General features: G+C 37.9%; 1 protein-coding gene across 1 annotated transcript in view; it reads left to right on the top strand.

Annotated features, from left to right (window-relative positions):
* erbb4 (erb-b2 receptor tyrosine kinase 4) overlaps window positions 1-21160 on the top strand; it is a 501591-nt gene that overhangs the window by 416942 nt on the left and 63489 nt on the right. Inside the window, exon 19 of the mRNA XM_031892892.1 lies at window positions 2398-2496. Coding sequence (XP_031748752.1) covers window positions 2398-2496 — 99 coding nt within the window. The remainder of the gene's footprint in view (window positions 1-2397; window positions 2497-21160) is intronic.

Here is a 21160-nt window from a genome sequence, read left to right as displayed (position 1 = left end):
AATCTGGATGTTAGTGGGGCGACTGCAGTATAATATTATACTGTATCTCCAGTAAGCCTTTACACTAGCAATACAAGGCAGTTAAAATTGGGGAGCCAAACAAATGGGATACTGTATGTGAGAGAGAGTGCTACAGTATAGTATAATAGCCAGAGCCATAGCTTGGTCATTACTGCACCTCTCTGACTGTTGATGAAAGCCTTCATCTACACATTTCTACTAGACATTATAGATCAAGATGAAAAAGACCTTGTGCTGTAGAGTGCTGTTTCATTAACTGCATTTCTCTCCTATCCATGCTGAAAAGGCTGTTGTAGGAAAATGTGACAGCTGTTTATGCAATAGTCTATTTCTCCGAGTCCTGGAGATGACTCGTTTGGCTTATATGTATGGGTTGCAATCATTTCATCTGCTGAAAACTAGTTTAGAACACCCATTTTAAAATAAGAAATACAAACGGTGCTGTTCTAAACTATTTTTCGTCTGGATATCCGGATGGGGAGTGGCCATTGGAAGAACCTGCACTGATCTAAAATAAATCCATGGTATTGTGCTGACTACTACCTGCAAAATCATTTCATCTGCTTACAGACAAGAAAGTTATTTTATTTGACTTTAATATAACTTCCGGGGTATAACAAGAGGGGGACGGGTAGACCACAAATTGTTATATAATTTCCACGACCATATCAATTGAGCACAGCTTGCTTAGAGGCACGGGTAAAATCCCCAGACTATGCCATCTTGCGCACTCACCAGTTATATGACAAAATAGCTTCTTTATCCAGGGATATTCTGGCCTGGAGCTGTTTGCTGTTTTGTCTGTCTGCCTTATACAAACACCCCGCATTGATATTCAGCTGGCAAGCATCTCTCCCTCTCTCGCTGTCCCTTGGGCTGGCACATTTCCCAACCACATGGCTACTTCAGCAATGAAATACATATCAGTACCTTAGGGGTAATAAGCTACAGGCATAAAGCATTTAAATTCTCTGTGTGATAGTAATTGTTTGTATGTGTTATACAAAATAATTGTATTGTAGCTGTCTAATCAGAAGCTTTAAGGCACACCTCTTTATCAAACAGTTTTGCAAATATGGGTGAAATCTACAATATTGCTTACCACATCTGAGACAAAGTGGCAACAGCAACACCAAGATATGTCCATTAGAGCTGCTGTACTATAGCAGGCAACAGAGAAACTCTCAGGCAAAACAAGCCCCAATGATATATACATACATATATATTTGGCACAAGCCTGTTGCTCCTATTGATGCAATGACCCTCAGCATCAGTAGGCACATAGGCAGACACTTCTGCATACGATGGATGCAATGGTGCTTGCCACAACTAAATGGAAGTAAAGAAGCATGTTTTGTATAATGAATGGCATCAATAGACACAACATTTCCTAGTCTACTAGTGAATCTGCATGCCCACATTTTTAAATAACCCCTTTAGTGTTTACGAAAGACAGGCAGTTTTAACTTATCCACTAGCTTTCGTTAGATTTACAGTGAAAATGATCATACATTTATAATCCTACACACCATCATAGTATTAAATATGCCTGGCTGAGGGTGATAGCAGAACAGATGGAGGATTGGATTTGAGACAAGCATGGCTGAATTTAAGAAAAGGACTTGCTTTGATGAATATAAAGCTGTGTATTGTGTATAAGTAGCTATATACATACAACAGAAAACAAATAGAACACAACAGTGATCTCTGATTAGTACAGTTTACATGTTTCTAAATGTTATTTCCCTGTTTACATGTGCACATGCAAAACCATAGCATATGTTCTAATCCAAAAATCAGTGAATAATTTTAAGGTTAAAAAAATCAGTATGAGGAGAAAAAATGCAAAGCATCTGCGTGAAGCCTTGCAATTAAAGAGACCCATGACAATAATATTTAATGAGAGACAACAAAAATACCAATACATGGATTAAGCAAAATTTAAGTAAACATGGGTGCAACAGGCCAGGCAGTTCTCCTTAAGCTAAGTGGCTTAATACATGAGGTGCGTTGCCACCTTGTGACCATACATACAGAAGAATTATGGGTAAAAATGTTTCATTGTAGGTATAAAACATATCGCCTTGTGCCCCCAATTACTGCACCTTATAATGTAAATGATCCCTTATGTTTATCCATGTGTAAATATTTAGTATGCTCTAGGTGCGGTACGGGCACTGAGTCAAAAGAAATATTACTGAATTGAAGACAGTACAGTGGTAAGCAAACAAATAGTAAAAGGGAGTAAAAGGAAGCGTTTATGAAGATATAATGAAAAGAACAATGCTTAATGGCAGTTGTAAGTAAGTTAGGCATACAGGTATTTAACTAAACGGTTTTGTGAAATGTTCCTAATTGTTTGTTGCCTTTTTATAGGGCATCTGGGTTCCTGAAGGAGAAACTGTGAAGATCCCTGTGGCAATTAAGATACTAAATGAGACAACTGGACCTAAAGCAAATGCTGAGTTCATGGACGTAAGTGCCAAGACTACTACAAGTTTAGGAATACGAATGGTAGTATCATGTAGCGCATAGTGATACCCTCCCCAGATCTCAGTCGAGTAGTGCTGTTTGTTCTCCTTAGTAGAGGGTTTCATTACATGGATGTATAATAATTTAGCAAAAGGCTTATTCAAGCTTTCTTAGCTCTGTGCTAGACTCATTCTTGATATTACCATTATTCTTGAAAGTTATTTTACTATATTTTCTCATTTGAATGTAGGATTTAAATCCCCTTTATCTCCTAGAAAAAAAGAGCATTGTGTATATGCTATATAAAATTCAGAAAATTGTATCGCTCCTTGTTACTTTCTTCAAAATCCAGAAAAGCAAGAAGGTTCTTTGCCCTTTACTATCAAAAGGAGTTCATAGAGGAAATAATCTTCTGCTGTGTACCTGTCACTAATCCTCGGCTGAATAAATAAATCAGCTACTTGCCTACTGTATGCAGCTTGAGAAACCAATCTTTTCAACAGTTTGGGGGCCAGTACCATTTTTTCAGACATTTGTACTGTTTACTCTTGTGATCATTTATGTGATAAAAATGCAGTAGTTTGTATTTATCATAGTGATCACTCAGGAAAGGTTTGTTCTATCTCATGTACATTTAATTTACAAAACGACTACACAATTTTACTTTTAAACATCATGACAAAGAATACCATTAATGTAATTAGTGTGACCTTTTAGGAATATTCTCATTGTTGCTAACTGATGGATGATACACACTATGTGGTCAAATGTTTCCAGACAGTGCCATTTCTGTGCCAAACTGTTTCCAATAGCAATTTCACCACAACAACTATTCTTATGCTTTTATGGACAATTACAATAAAAAAAAACCTAACACTATCATGTTCAATGCAAGGCATCAGATGAAATGGTAAAAAGTGACAACCGTAGCACTCTGAAGCATTGAATATGAGTCTATTGAAGTGATATATGGTGTTTTACCATCTGGCAGGTCTTGTTTTGGCAGATGCCAGCAGAACACTACCAGGCAGAATGCCTAATACCAACGGTAAAGAAGTTTAGTGTTGGAGTAATGGTCTGGGGCTGTTTTATATTACTTGGGCTAGGGCCCTAGTTCAATTAAAAACAACCCTTATGGCTACAGAGCATTATGAGATTATTAACAATTCCGTGATTCTTACTTTTGTGGCAACTATTTGGGGAAGTGTCATTCTTGTTTTAGCACAATAATGCCCCCATGCAAAAAGTGAGGTCAATACAGCATGGGTGTGGGGAGAGCAAGAACTTGAATAGCCTGCACAGAGCCCTGACATGCGGGGCAATCTGGAATGCAAAATGTAAGCAAGGCCTGATCCCCCAAATGAGTACCCAATGTTACATATACCACCAACAATGTCAAGTCAAGTGGAAAACCTTCCAAGAAGAGTCAAGGGTGGTGGTGGTGCTGTACTCATGAGGGGCAGGAGGTGAGAGCCAGTACAATTAATGCTCAGCTATTGGGGGCAGCTGCTTCAGTAGTGACCTGTACCTAATGCTAACCCAATGTTGATCTGCTTTTCTAAACCTACTGATGAACACCCTTTTGCAGGCAAGTTAGTGCTAGTTGTGCCTCAGAAGCTGAGCTGTGCTGAAGCTAGAGCTTAGTGTTTGTTAGTTCATCCCTTCTAATGAAGCTGAAGCAGCATGCTGGGAAGTAGAGGACAATGGATCATCTACTCTGATCTCTTTACATAGCGATGGTCCAGCCTGGGAAACAGCTGGCAGGAATGTAAGAATATAATGGGAAAGAAAGGATCATGAGCAAAGAAGGTGTGACGGATTGTTGTGCGTTATGTCTGTCTGTGTAATCAAAAAGCAGATTTTGTTGAACCTTAATCACTCCTGTCACTCTTTTTGTCCCACCCTGCATTCTATATGTATAGGACTAAATATAGGGCCATTTAACTGCACTTTAACTGCACATGAGATCACTAATTTATTCTCAGTACATTTGTTCAGAACAGAAACAAGCTTATCCTTACTTCACCTTCTTAGAAAGCATTTTTCCTAATGGCACATGAAGAATCTTGACGAGAACTTTGCTTAATGCCGACTTCCAGACAGCAGTTAAAACAAGCTGCTCATTTTCCACCTCACTTCTGTTAGCTGCTCCACCAGTTTGTACAAATTGGTCTCTGTGGCCCATAATTATCTTACATCTGCCCTTGCATTATCTGCCAAGGATGTCAATCATAAGTATATGATCTGGACATTGAACCTTACTGTCACGATCTCCCTGAGGAGACCCAGTGGAGTACCAGGAAGGTGGGAGCCTGAAGACGGGGTAACCCGGAGTGTAACCATAGGTCACAGAACTGGTGTCAGAGGCCATGTTGATAGTGAAGAACTTTTAATAAACTTAGTGACTTAACAGTGCACACAAAGGATATACAGACTGAATCTTGAACGGCAGGCAGAGGCAGAATCCAAAACAGGCAAAAGGTCAGGGCAAGCGGCAGTCAAGCGAAGTAAAGGACAGGCCAAGGTCAAAACCGGGAAATCAAGGCAGAACTAGAAAGGACTCAGGAACAAGGCAGAAGGCAGGATCAGGACACGGAACTGGAGCTTGGAACCAGCGGGAACAAGAACAGACACAGGAACAGGGAACACGAAGGCAGGGTCACGAGAGACAATTAATGACCAAGCAAGGGGCAATGGTCAGGGAAAGGCTTATAAAGGGTGAAGATTAGGAGATGGGAAACACATGAGGTTAATGAGGTGGGCGGAGGAAAGAGAGCAGACAGAAAGTAGGAGACAAGAGAAGAAACAGACAGACCGAAATGCCTCCAGTGGCTACAGAGGCAAATGCATGCCGCCAGGAACACCACAAGTGGTGTTCGAAACCTAGCTGATCCTGACACTTACAACCTGAGTTCCACAGGTTAATATAATGATTGTCTAACAAAACATGTCTTCTGGCTTATTTTATTTTTGAACAACAAAAATTCCTTTGGTTCAGCTTTTTTGTCACCAAAAACCCAATTTTGCGGGAAAACCCCCCCACAATGTATTATGTATCAGAACCGCAACAATGCCAAATGCAAATATATTTTCGTCCTCTAAAACCTGACAAGATCATATAGAAGTCATCTTTCTTGGCTTCGTGCTTTTAGAGGCTTTTGGGTTTTTTTTTCTACACTGGCTTTTGTGGGACAACACGAAAAAATCGTGGTTTTCACGTGACAAATCAGAAAAGTCTGGTTTTCGCATTTTTTCCCGCAACGTTCTTTCATACCTGTTTCTTTATTTAGATTTTTTGATAAATGACTGCCATCCATGGAAATGAGTTTAGTCATTTTGTTTTAAAAAAAATATAAAAATATGAAAATCCGAATGTTAATAAATCCCCCCTAAGGGGGAGATTTACTAATCCACGAATGGACCAAAAGCGTCCGAATGCGTTTTTTCGTAATGATCAGTATTTTTTGCGACTTTTTCGTCCCCGTCGCGATTTTTAGTATGTCCCGCGATTTTTTCATTGCCGTTGTGACTTTTTCGTAAATTTTCCGCAACTTTTTTGTCGCCGGCATGAAAAACTCTGATTGGTTTTTCCAGCGTTTACTATTGCTCAATATGAAAAAATCGCGACGGCGGCAAAAAAGTTGTGCAAAATACGATAAAGTCGCAACGGCGATGAAAAAGTCGCGACAAATACGAAAAATCACGACGGCAGCGAAAAAGTCACAAACTTTTCGTTTCCACTACGATTTTTTCCTTTTTGGGATTCGGATTCGTGGATTAGTAAATCTGCCCCTATGTGTAGAGATGGTTAACTTAAGCCACCGGGGACCAAACACATTATTTCCTCCAATGAATACAGTGTTGCCAGGGTTTGACAGTGCTGTATTCATGGGGGTTGGGAGGGGGAGGCATATAGGCATTCCTCTTTCCACCCCCTACCTGCCCACTAATTTGCATGTTATTCAAAGATCATAGTCAACTCGGTAAATGACCCCTACAATCTCCACCCAAAGAAAAAAACCACAGTAATGGGGTATAAAAATCACTGTCTATAACTGTCAAACTAATGTCAATGTTTTACCTTTAAAGCGGACCTGTCACCTTAAGAAATAATTCCAAAATGTTTTCTATTGTGGTTTTCAAGCAAAATAAACTTTACTTACACTATATAAATTATTTAAATCTTAGTTTCTTCAGCCTTGGAATTCACAATTGCAGCATGCAGGCAGGGGCCATTTTGTGGATACTGTTATCAAAGCAGGCATTGCATTCTGCCAATATCTTGTTTCTGTGCCAGTATGGAGGGACCTGATACCCATGTCCATGCACTGGTTACAAAATTACATGGTGAGGAGGGAGGGGGAATGTGAGGGGTGCAGCAACATCTAAGAAGTTCTGAATTGAAAGTGAAAGTAACTGTCTGCCACACCTCTATGCCTAAGGCATAGAGGCGTGGCAGGCAATATATGACTGACAGCTGGGATTTTTAAATGCTTTTATAATAGGTATGGATGTGGTAATGAAAAAATGATTTTGGGTTTCTTGTTTAATTTGAAAAGGGCTTTTATTATACTGGGTGACAGGTCCACTTTAAGTTAACCTTTTGTATGTTATAGAATTCCATGTTCATAGCAATTTTGCAACTGGTTTTGATTATTTATTTGTTATAGTTTCAAAATATATGCCTCTCCTGCCTCTTTCTAGCATTTGATTGGGGGTCACTGACACCAGCAACCAAAAACTATTGCTCTGTAAGGTTACAATTTATCGTTACTTTTTATTACAAATCTTTCTGTGCAGACTGTCTCCTATTCTTATTTCTGTATCTCATTCAAACCGCTGCCAGGTTGCTAGGGTAAATAAGACATAGTAGTAATGAGCGAATCTATCCTTATTCGCTTTGGCTGAAAAATGCGCAAATCTTTAAAAATATTTGCAAAACTGTGAAAATAATGCAGGTCTAAAAAAAATGTCACCCGCATCAAAAAAATGATGCGCACAACAATTTTTTTTGACGTACAGTATGTCATTTTTCTTACACGTGCAACATTTTTTTGGATGCCGGCGACAATTTTTTGTTGTGTAGGGACTTTTTTCACCTGTTTCGTGAATAAATCCGCCAATGGCGAAACACGGAAATTCGCAGCAAATCCATGCCTGGCGAATAATTTCGCTCATCACTAAACCCTAGCATGCAGATAGCTACTGAAATACCAAACTGAAGAGCTGCTGAAGAAAAAGCTCAATAACAAAAAAAAACAAATAAAAAATAAAGACCAGTTGCAAACTGAATATCAGTGTCTATATTATGCAAAAAAAGGGTAAGAGGTGACCCCCCCCCCCTTTAAAACAGCAACCCTATTAAAGAAATAAACTTGAACATTATGAACAACATTCTGAAGTTTTTACCTTCCTAAATATCTAAAATATTTTTAAAACATTACTTCAATATATGGTTTGTTAATAGAATGCTCCATCACTGTAGTGAGACGTTAGTTATCTAGGTCACCTTTATAGCTCACATTTATTTATTCTATAGCAGAAACTGCAAGGTTCAGTCCTCATCTGCCCATGAGGTTTACATTAATGTTGGTGATACCCACAGAATGAGACTTACACTGTTACCTGCTTCATGGAAAGATGAGGTAAAGAATCTCATTACATGATTATGTCACCTAGCTAGATGGGTTTCCTTAGAAACAGCCTCATTGTGAGAAATCGAATGGAAAATTTCATCCAAAATTAGTGCAGTAGTTTTAGTGTAAATTGGTTGTATTGTGGGCCATGAAGGTTTGTAAGGATTATTTTTTTACTCAGTGCTGTTCTTCATCTTATCCCTGAATAGGTTATCAAGCAATCTATTTACTAACAGGCATTATGTTGTTACAGTTATTAGGGATCCATTAGTGGAAGGTGAGGAGCACAAAAAAATGACTTCCCCATTGCCAAATTACCTTGCCTATACACTTTTCTTAGAGGCTCAATTTATGTTAACCACTTCCTTGAAGCAGCATAATATCCCATCTTCAGCTGGTTAACTTTCTATTCTCAGGATAATTTATAGAAAGTGGTCTTTATTTAGTGCTCAAATTTTGGTGAATGTACTCCTGCATTTCAGAATGGCATAGTCCCTAATAATATGAGGTCAGATCTGCTGAGGTGGGGGAAGATATGTGGCTGGTTGATGCTATTCTCATCCTAAGCCTTACTTCTCAGGGATATATAGGCGCCTGATGAATTTTTACCTAGTGTTGCATTTACAGGTTATATCTTCCCTATGAGACACAAATATGATCTGCTGCTGTCCATAGTAAGATGTAAAGGGAATGGCTTATAGAATGTGACCTGTTGGTTGCTGGGTGTATAGATCTCCAAGTGCCATTTTTTCTGTTTTTGTGTCAAGTATAGGGGAAAAAATGTGTGGGTTAAAAAATGCTCCTCATAATAACACATTGGTGACTCTTCTGCCCCATTTTAATTTAAGTAGTTTACAACAAGTAAAACAATTGGTAACATCATGTGAAAGATCCAAAAAAAAGTTTTTTCTACAAATGCAGTGAGTGAGCAAATGATAGACAAATGAGAATGTTTCTTTACTTTCATGTAACCTATAGAAATAGGGAAGTACTAAATTAATATCTTACACATACCCCATATATATATATATACTGTATATATATATATATGAGGCCTAATTTCTTTCTCCAAACATAACTGAAATCCTAAAAACCAACACCAGGAGTGTCTTGTCAAAACAAATCCCTTATCAGTTTTAAGCAAGTGTATTGCTTTGCTAGCTTAAACTAGTCCTAAACCCCTATGCTGAGGTAAAGATACATTACTGAAGTAACAGGAGGTCCAGTTTTGACACATAGGCAGCTTCACTCCCATCATTCATTCATTTCCCATCAATACAAGCTACAGATGAAGGGAGTGGACAGAACATCCAGGTTAGAGTTAGATTTTAGCTCTGGGGTATAGTTAATTCAGAAACTAAGAAATTGATCTTCATGTACTTTATTGTTACTTTATCTTAGTGAATTAAAGAGTGTGCAGTAGATATGGGCAGCTTCTTATAGACAGTATTTAGATCGCTAAGCTAGCTATGATGAATGTGCTAAGCATTTGGTTAATTTCTAGTTGATGTCCCATTAACATCTTCTGTGGTCTTACTCAAAAACAAAATTCCCCTTCCTGCACACTTCTTGTTTAGAATAAGGGGTCCACTGTGTATAATAACTATATTTCCTAGCAAAATTTATTTTGCTACTAGCTGATGTCTACTTGATTATTACAGCACTTTATGCAACCCTTCTAAACCCTAGTGTTCCATTAGCCGACTAGATATAATTACTAGCTAAAAGTGGAAAGCTTACACAGGCAGGTTTCCTGGTGTTTCTGTGCTCCTCATTTTGATGTCTATGAGACTGATGCAGTGCCAACAACAGAGAATGAAACTTGTAGCCCCTAAGCCGTTTGGGAATTTCATAGAGAAAGAACACAGTTCTTTTGTAAATGGTTTTTCAACACAGCTTGAGCAGAGGGTGGGTGGGAAATGAGAAAAAAAGGTTTGAGATACTTAACTTCAATCATTTCTGTAATTAAAATTCTGGAGATTAAGCCACTTTATATGCCACAAAAATATGTAATATTGTTCATTGTGGCATATAAAGTGGCTTAATCTCATCAGTACCTGTAACCTACATATTTACCAGCTTGGAACCACCTGATCTCATCCACAATTGCTAAATCCATGATATGACCTGCTACCTGCTCGCTACCATAAAACTGGATGTGGCATCATCACAGCCAGTAATTAACATCTTTAGAAACCTTAAAATGACCACGATCAATGTAGGGAAAAGGTGAAAGAGACAAACAAGCCTATTGTTTTGTGAAGTACAATAGTTCCTTTACCTGGATGATAACCCTGCCCAACAAGATAAATTCATTTTTCTAATGTTGCAAGGAACTTTGTGGTAGGTATGCTAGGTATGCCAGTGTCTTAGCTGAGATGTACTGGTCTCTTTTTGATCATAATTTATAAAGTTAGCTGATAGGGTTGACCTCTGTGTATAAATTTCTAGGGGAAAAATAATATGCCTGGGTCGATAAAATACAAAATTTAAGTTGGGATCTTTTTAACCGGCATTTGCATCTTTCTGGTCATCCAGCCCTGCTCATTAGTAAGATGGGCTTGTTCCTATGGGTGTTGTTGTTTGGCTGTTAACTTTTAAGCCTGGAAGCCAGTGCATTGTGAAAATGTCATCACTTTTTGGGTGAAAAGCTCCTTTGAGATAGGGATATCTGTTTTTAATTTTTATGAACAAACTGGCAAATGAGGGAACATGCTAATGATTGGTTTTGGGTACTGTCACTTGTGGTGCTGAAATCTAAAGCACAGGCTAAGTTGTGGGCCAAATGTTTTTATTAAGATACTTAGTAGCCCATTTATCAATGTACGATGGTTTACGATTACAAAACATTCCAGAAGCCGCTCTTACGTTCTGCCCTGCAGGGTATGTGGTGCAGAATGACATAATACACAAGAGTGGGTGCTTGGAGTGGCGCAGTAAGGCAGTTGATCAGCTGGACGGTCAGGCACACAAACAGCCAGACTGGCTGGATTTGGCCCCCGGGCCTTGTGTTTGACACATGTGTGTAAAGCTTTTGGTTACAGATGACAAAAATTTAGGGGAAAAAAGTCTTGCTTAACCGATAAGTAACCCTTTAAAATAAGTTGATTTCAAATTAATATTCATTATTTATTTATTTTTATTCCAAATATATTAAGAGCTAAAATGCTGTTAATACGAATGCATTCTGTTACAAAAGCGCCTTCTGCTTTTCACTTGAACATGAAGTAGTCAAGGACGTTGTGGAGGAAGTTATCAGGAGAAAGAGGGAATGAGAAATGTTCTTCTGGTTAGGAAAGACGTGGGAAAAGTTATCAGAATAACCTTAGATCAGCCCTCTTTCTTCCTCCTGACAACATCCTCCACTACGTCCTCCACGACTTCATGTTTGGAAAGTGACCAGCAAAATGCATTCATATTAACAGTACTTATAACCCTTAACCCTTATCTCATAATTAAAAGTTGAACCTTTGATTTCGGGGAGAATTAGTAAAAATTATGAATTTGGTGCATTCCTAAAGTAGTGTCTGTTTGTCCCTTGCTATTACCTGATTGCTGGTTCTGAACACATGTACCAGTGAAACAATGTTGCCACAGTCAGCTCTGTTTTAATCAAGATTCCAGTTCTCCCAATCTTAGGGTGATGCCACACGTGGCGTAGGGCTGATATTTTCGGCAAGCGGAAAAACGCTTGGCGAAAATTCAGCCCTACATCTGCTACTTGTGCCTGCACCCAAATGAATGGAATACGCTCGGGTGCAGGCACATGTAGCCGATATACACTCATTCGGGTGCAGGCACAAGTAGCAGGCGTAGGGCTGAATTTTTGGCATCAGCCTTACATGTTCTCTGATTAACAGATCTGTAAATGAAAAGTATGCCATCCTAGAAAAACTGTTATATTTCAGAGGGTTAGGTTTTAGTTGCTTTACTATACCTTCAGGCAGAGATAGAGTTACCCTAAATATAAAATAGACATTAGCACAACTCATGCTTGCTAATTGGTTACTGACAAAGGAACTACATTGCTTATTTTCCTGCGTAAACTAAAAAGGACAGCGGTATCTACATTGCCTGAGGCAGGTGTCTTGACCAACTGAGAAACTGCTGGTGGCAAATACTTCATTAGCCAAAATGTACAAAGGAAGGACTGGCTTTGTGTTTCCCTCATCACTATAAAAGAGCACTTTCATCAGAGTGGATAGTCTGGCACAGAAATAGGCAGCATTATATTGCCTCTACTAAGAACAGAGTGTGCCTGTTACAAAATGGAAAATAATCCAATAAATTAACCCTTTCAGAAGCAGAGAGTTTTACCCATTCATGAGCAAAAAAACTATTAAATTATAAGTTTTTAGATTCTTTATTTGGGTTGATAAATACCAAAATTAAGCAAATTATTAAAAAACAAGGTTTTTTTTTCTTAATTTGACAAGAAACACGGCAAAAAACACAAACACCTGAATACTCACACAGGAATTTTCTAAAACCTTGAATAGTCAGAATTAAATAAAGAAAATTACAGATATAAGTCACCAGAAATAACTCGGCAAGTAGATGCTCGTGAGGGTCTACAGAAGTCAATAGGAATAATCTCAAGCAATTATATTAAGTATTTTTCTTAAATAAGCTAGCGTTCAAGAAAAAAAAATGCATGAGTATTGTAGGATTTTTTCTCTTACTCAAGTTTTTTTTTCCCTCTTATTAAAACTTGAATTTTAATAAATCAGCTTCCCTGTGGTTACTAATAACTTACTAACTCAACCAAAACCATGGCTTTGGGGTTCATTCCGATGGCATATATAAACTTTAGCATTCCCGGACAAACCTGCATTTCAGCAACGCCAGCAATTCAAAATGCGGCAGTCATATTTATAATTCAAAAGTAAAATTAGCCATTTCCTTTGTCTGTCTTTAAAGATGAAACCATGTGTTTAATTTCTGTACTATTCATCTCAGCAAGTAATGTGTATGGTGGAGAACATATAATCTGGCTTTGGATATTTAATACAGACAAAAAACAGCATTATTGCTCTCATTGGTTTTAGTGTGGATAAGCCAAGAGCAATGTGTTGTGTATACCCTGCACTGCGCCACCACAAGCATAATAACAGTGATCCTGATGCTTGAGAGCTGTAGGAATGTCCCATATGTTTCTGTCTGTAGCTTTCTCTTCATCTTCCTCTCGCTTAAACTTTGTTTTTCCCACCTCCCTTTATATTTCTTGCATTTATGCTCTTTCTTCACATCTTTATCACTTATGTACATATCTACATATCATTGTTAGCCTCAGGCTATGAGATCCAAGACCCATCCAGATGCCAGTGCTGGTGTCCAAAGCTGAGCCCTGATCACAATCTGCTACCTCTCTAAGAGGAAGACTGTCTGGAAATGCTCACTGGGAGCCCCTCTCCTCCTCCTTCTTATGCTCATTTCCTCTTCAAATATTTACTTGGCTGAATGATCACTCCTTCTGCCTGATTTTATTTCACACCAGCAGAATTTGTTTCCATACAGAAGGGATATGTGTTAACTCCTCGGTTCATGGCTCGGTATAACACAAAAAAAAAACATTCATTTCTAACTAAATATTTTCTTTTAATGCCTTGCTGCAATTAACTTATATTAATATTAGTTACAACACTGCTGTCATCAGCCATCTAGATGCCATCATTATCTAGTTATTAGAATTCTGTTTATTTAGTTGTGTGGTTGTTTAGGAAATACATCCAGAGGCCTATACTAGATGTTACTCAAGGCTGTTTATCCTGGGACATCTGACCATAATTTGTATTCTCTTGTATTGATGCCCTTTTAAAATCTGAAAGCCTGATACATATCATCAAATGATATACATAAAATGAAAACTATACCACTGAACAATGTAGGTCTCTTAAAATATATCACATAAAACAGTTCAGATATAAAACCATGCTTCATCCAAACCAACCATTTTCATTAAAATATACTTTTTTAATATAGGTATAGGACCCGTTATCCAGAATGCTCGGGACCAAGGGTATTCTGAATAAGGGATCTTTCCGTAATTTGGATCTGCATACCTTAAGTCTACAAAAAAATCAATAAAACATTAATCAAACACAATAGGATTGTTTTGCATCCAATAAAGATTAATTAAATCTCAGTTGGGATCAAGTACAAGGTACTGTTTTATTATTACAGAGAAAAAGGAAATCAGTTTTAAAATTCTGAATAATTTGATTAAAATGGAGTCTATGGGAAACAGGCTTTCCGTAATTCGGATAATGGGTTTCCAGATAAGGGATCCCTTACCTGTATTATGTGCCATTGGGTACTCCTAAATAAATTATTGCCATTTTAAGTACTAAGCCCCAAGGACAAATCAAGGACACACATACATGTCAGGTCACATAATCCAATTAATAGACAAAATTCTTTTGCTTCCATGCTTTTTCCTATTACACTAACAGTTGCATAATTTCCTGTCAGGTGATCTCTGAGGGAGCACACAGACCATCACAAAATGGTGGATCAAGGTAAAAGGTGTAAAAGCGCAATATTTACTGATATTTATCTTCCGGTTAGGTAGTATTATTTCATAGGAAACCTAATATGATATAAACTATCTGTAAAGTATTCATTCTGGGGTTATAGTCTTCCTTTAAGAATAATTTGTGTTTACTTTAAAAGTTTTCTAGGCCCCTGGCCTTTCTTCAGATTACACGCTCCACCAAATGCCAAAACCAAATGCGCACTTTGTGAATTACTGGGTGGGGCATGTTTCCCTCTTATCAAGGCTAGAAGAGAAAATTAGAGCTGGAGTACTTCTCCCTTTCCACATTGCCTGCAACTAATTAACATGTTATCCAATTTATATTCAAGGCTGCCTGTTTTAAGAAATCCCTTTAGAGAAACTCAAGTGGTTTGTTGAAAGTAGAAAAAGGCAGTCGGGGGAGCTGGGGGACCCAGGATACCAGCATTCTATAAATAAGAACTTAATCAGGGACGTATGAACAGAGTGCACAACTAATTATTTAAGGATTTTCTTAGTATGTGCCTAAATATAGAAAGGCATGCCCTGTTTTATACAAACACATGTATTCTTTATGCATTGCTTATCCATCTAAAGATCTTTTCTACATGTAATTTGTCACGACTATATAAAGACATGGCGGTATCTGGATTATACAGTTTCCATATTCACTTTTATACAGTTACAATTAGTGATGAGCACATTTTTTCATATGAATTCGTTGTGAAATGCCGCATTTTGCCATTTGTAAATTTTTTTGTGAAACTAGAGAAAAAATCCGCAGAGTGAGGAAAAACAAAAAGTCCCAGTCACAGACTGACCAGTTACGCACTGTATGATGCAATGTCAAATCTTCCCTCATTGTTTATTTCCCCTCAAAGTCCTAAGGTGGCCATACACAGGAAAAAAAAAAAAGCTGTCTATTTTAGGGTCCCTTTGATTTTGCCACCCTGCATGTTGCCAGTAAATAGAGATGTAGCGAACTGTTCGCCGGCGAACTAATTCGCGCGAACATCGGGTGTTCGCAAGTCCGCAAATTCGCGAACTTTTGGCGATGTTCGCCATTTTGGGTTCGCCGCGTTTTTTTTTGGCGTTATTTTTACAAAGTATTTTTCAGAGAAATTTTTGCTTGATCCCCCTCCTGCATGCCACTGTCCAGGTCGTGGCACCCTTTAAACAACTTTAAAATCAGTTTTCTGGCCAGAAATGGCTTTTCTAGGTTTTAAAGTTCGCCTTCCCATTGAAGTCTATGGGGTTCGCAAAGTTCGCGAATATTCGCGAGTTTTGCCGAAAGTCCGCAAACGGGTCCGCGAAAATTTTTGGCGATGTTCGCTACATCCCTACCAGTAAACACAAGACACAGCATAGAGCAAAGGAGAACCAGGAACCACAGAACCTAAGTAGTTGATACAATGGTGATATTATGCTGGTCCTATAGGGTGCATGACACTATGAGGATTCAACTTAATGATTTAATTGACCTATTTAATTGTCTAGTTCTTAGATTCATTTTTAAATGAGAAGGAAAGGCTAGTAGAGTTAAGAGTTAATCCCAAGCTGCAGGCATACCTTCAGTTCTCTCAATAGTGCCCTTAAGTCTCCCCATATTTCTCCTGTTCAGATGATCAGAAGCCAAACAGGAAGAAAAAATGCTGAGCTGTGTAAAGAAAGTTCCCATAATGCCTCACTCCTGCACAGACATGCAGACCAAACTGAACATGCCCAGTTAGTTAGACTATTGGGCAGATTTACTAAGACACTCATTCGAACATTCCAAGCATATTTCTGACTAATTTTTTGTAGCTTGCACAACTTTTTCGACGCCCGTGCGTCTTTTTCGTATGCTTGCACGGAAAAATCGGAAAGGTTAGCATGCTGTGACATTTTGTGACTTTCGGATCCCCAATACGATATTATCGTGACTAATGCGATTTTTTCGTAAGCATTTTCGGGATATTTGCGATCTTCAGAAATTTTCGTTTCCAATCCGAATTTTTCCCATTCGGGATTCGAACTCGTGTTTTGTTAAATCTGCCTCTAAGAGTCAGCTTCCAGAGTTCTTAGCATTCTTGAGGGAGGGGGGAGCAGGAGAGAGCAGAAAGCAGAAAGCTGCGTGTCTCTGGCACAGGAATTACAGACACAAGAAATCTTTTTTCAGAGAAGTCAGTGCAGCGTTTCTGTGAGTGCTTATGGCTGTATTTACATAGAACTTTCTGATAAAGCTTACTTAGTTTTTACCTTTCTTTCTCCTTTAATATCCTCACCCAACATAACCCCTAGGAATCTGCTTTAAAAATCTGTATATTGTGACTGTGAAGCAATTATATATTTATGCAATATTTATAGCTAAAGCCGTGACTTCTGTTGTACATGGGGCAACTTTTTGCTCAGAGATGTAGTTTTTTTTCCTCAAATTTCAATGTGCAAATCTGGGCTTAGATTCAGTTTGGTTTTCAGCCAAGTCTTATGTGAATGGCTTGATGTTTGCCAGAATGGCAGAATCTACAAAGGATGGATTCAGTGCAACCCCAGTTGAAAGAAGTGTAAAATAATTTTGTATGGCAGGCTTTTAGCTCCTTTTAGCTAACTTTATCATAACACTACAGGTTATGCTGTGTAGTTTACTTTTGTAGCATTGTATTTACTCTTTCAGAGTACTTTTACTTACAATTTTTGCTTATTTATTAAAAAATCAGAATATAAAAAACTGGATTGGATAATGGTAAAAAAAAGTTTGAATACCTTGAATTAAATAAATGGTTTACATTTTGCTTAGGACAGCGTTCACTGACAATGACAACTGATAATACAGGACCTTGCGAGCTTTTAGATGCAGTTGTACATTTAAATGTTTCAAGTATTTTTTTTAGCTTAATAAATACTTGATTTGAAGTTATAATTCCAGTTTGAATAGTAGTAAATAGTAAAATGTATGCATTTGCCCCTTCGAGTCAAGCAGCATTATGCTTTCTAGTCATTTCCATATACTTCATACCAGTTTATATCATTATTACTTTTTGTTTGTTTTTGAAATACAGGTATGGGGATCATTATCCAGAAAGTTCTGAATTACGGAAAAAGGCCATCTCCCATAGACTCCATATTAAAGGGGTTGAATTAGGGTGATAATCTGAGAGAATTTACAATTGGTCTTCATTTTTTGTTATTTATAGTTTTTGAATTGTTTAGCATGTTGTTCAGCAGCTCTCCAGTTTGGAATATTGGCAGCAATCAGGTTGCTAGGGCCCAAATTACCATAGCAACCACACAGTAGCTTGAATGAAAGACTAGAATATGAACAAGAAAGCACCAGAATAGAAAAATAAAGTAATAAAAAATGACAATAACAATAAAATTGTAGCCTCACAGAGCAATAGTTTATTGGATGCTGGGGTCAGTGACCCCCATTTGGAAGCTTGAAAGAGTCAGAAGAACACTAATAATTTAAAAACTATAGAAAATAAATTATGATGACCAAATGAAAAGTTGCCAAAAATTGCCCATTCTATAATATACTAAAACGGTGAACAACCCCATTAAGCAAATAATTTTTTTTTTATTATAATAATAAAACAGTGCCCTGTACTTGCCAGTAACTAAGCTACATGAATCCATATTGGTAGCATTTATGTTTGAATGATTTTTTGTAGATTTAAGGTATAGTTTTCCAAATTACGGAAAGACCCTTTATCTGAAAAAAACAGGTACCAAGCATTCTAGATAAGGAAGTGAAACACACGCGCTCCTGATTGGGCTGCAGACACTGAGGGCCCCAGTTAGCTGTGTTTAAACCTGTTTTAACTGCTTTTCCATTTAAATATTTTAGAACAAAATGTCTTATAATGCTGTCCTATCTTAGGCTATATATACACTGAGTTTAGATTTTGCCTTTACATTCTCTTTAAGAAATAGTGACTCAGATTATGGAGGACCCTTTATCCAGAAAACCCCAGGTACCAAGCACTCTGGATACTAGACCCTATACCTGTATGATTAAAAAATATTGAAGGTTTTAAAAATTACAGGGGTTTTGTAATAAAAGGCACTAAGGTTTCCCAGGAGCATTAATTCTTACCAACCAATCAGCAGGTAGAATTTACTGGTCAAATATCTTAAATATCTTATTAAATATATATGCTGTATGTTACTGCTCCTGGGCAAACACAGTGACTTTTATTACATATGGGGTTTAGAACAAAAACTTGCACACAGGACATACTGTAGACCTAGCAGACTTCCCAGGAGCTTCAGGAAGCTCTTGGTGAGTACTAAACGTCTTCCCAGAGAGACTGTTAGAGATGACATCCCTGGCATCCAAAGGATTAATATTCATATGAGACTTTCCAGCTGGAAAGGAAATTAAAGTTTGCTGTCATGAGTACTTATTTTGCGGCACATATTAAAATGATAATAAGAGAATGTATAAATCAGCAAACAATTACTGGCCAGCTTTGATACATTCATCACAATGAAACAGACAAAGACCTCTAACTGTAAGTACATTACAGCTTTGTAAGTAAAGCAATTAGTGCCAGAATGGTACAATAAGAAATTGAAAGCCTATACTTAAGAACTTCCCATTATATAGTGTAGCTCTTTGCTGGTCTGCTCTTCCTAATAAAGCTTCAAGCATGCAATGAGGAATTTCAATATCCAATGGAGTGTTTATGCCAGAATAGCATTTCATGCTGCTAGAAAATTGAGTTTAATAAAATTATCATTGATGGGAATTCTGTTCATCACACAACACCTTCATCTCCTCAATATTTATTCTAAGGATGAAAATAGAAATATACCTTTATTTCCTGTACCCTTAGGCAGCTACTTTATGCTACAGTGTTCACAATATTTCTTAGTAGCAAGTTTCATATGACCAAATTAGCTGTTTGAATTGTGCTGCATCCCTTATGGGATTGGCAGGTCTGTTAATGGATCTGAATATCAACCAGGGTGATAAACCATCCGTTTGTAGTTACTGTGGGAATGTAATAAAAGTCATTAACAGAAAATATATGTGTAATATGCAAACAATTTTCCTTTGTGCAAAGAAATGTCCCTGCACAAATGTAGCAGCCTCCAAACAAATTGCTAAAAGATTGCTGAGTGCTTTTCTAAGCAATTTTTCAAATTACAGTAAATATTATGATTATTATTTGTTTTTGTAGTTTGCAAGATATTTGTAGGGAGGGCAACCAGCAGTTCACATCTTACACATATGAAGGTCACAGAAACTTCAGTCAAACATGCAACAAGCGGCATTCAGTTGTTTTTCAAAGAAGCATACATACACAATAGTACAACATTCAATGCAGACTGATCACACAAGAATATACTGTCCAAAGGATGGCTAGGTTGGGTTCTCACACACATCTCCAGTCCCTGGGAATCCCTTTTCCTCACCTGTCTCAGCAATCCAACACTCCCTGCTGTGACAATTTGCTATTCCTACCAGACCTTTTCTCACTGGCAGACCTCTGATCCAAAGCCTATGAAACCCCTCTCACCAGCCTATTCCTGTACACTTGGGTCCCTATTTTGTGGATGATCCACTGGGAAAATTATTCCCGCTACCCTCTTCATTGGAGCACTAGGCGGCCCATGCTACAAAACCTGTTTTAGACACCTCATGCCTACTCCACTTCCCCCTTACCTATCCTTGCCTTCTTCTATTCTTCTTCTATTCTGGTCCATACTTCTCCTCTTCCAGCTCGGTGTGCGGTGCTGCCCGCCCATAAAGACAGTGACCCCGAGTGTGGCCCCATTTTATACACTTTTGCCTCTAACACCCTCTTGTGGCTGGTAGTAAGCATTACACCAAACATATTTTTTCTAATTGAGCAAAATCACACCCTACATTTCTGCCGCCCTAGGCCCGGGCCTTTGTGGCCTCACCACAAATCCGGGCCTGGTCAGAAGAAATTCCAACTGAGGTCTGATGTTGTTATGCTTAGAAAGAAGGGCCATCTGAAATTAATTCGTTTTTTTTGTAAACAGAGCAACATTAGAAAACGTTGCACTTCTCTCTTAAATTTTTCTCCCGTGTGTCAGACCAGAATGGACAATGTTGTTTCAATTTATTAGCTGTAATTTCTTAAATCTTAAAAACTAAAAAAGACATTTAAAAAAACTATGCAAATTTCAAAAGTGCTCAATAGCAATTGTTTTATTTGTTTTGAGGGTTCACACCAAATAAACCTAATGGGATTGTTTTGCCACCAATATAGATTCATGCAGCTTAGTTAAATGCAATGCTATTTTTCTGCTATTAAAATACCATGTCTGCCTTGCAATGCTGGGGTTCTGAGATTGATTCCGGCATTAGCACTTATCTTTGAATGTTCTCCCCATGTCATGGGTTTTCTCTGGGTACTCCGATTTTCCTCTCACACTACAAAACATACAGGAAGGTTAAATTGTCCCTTCTATGTGTGAATGTGACAGGGATTGTAAGCTCCACTGGGGCAGGGACTGATATTATAATAATCTCTGTAAAGCACTGCAGAAATGTGTGGTGCTA

This window comes from Xenopus tropicalis, chromosome 9 (assembly GCF_000004195.4).
Source record: "Xenopus tropicalis strain Nigerian chromosome 9, UCB_Xtro_10.0, whole genome shotgun sequence".
Taxonomy (NCBI): Eukaryota; Metazoa; Chordata; class Amphibia; order Anura; family Pipidae; genus Xenopus; species Xenopus tropicalis.
This window is presented reverse-complemented; position numbering and strand designations above follow the sequence as displayed.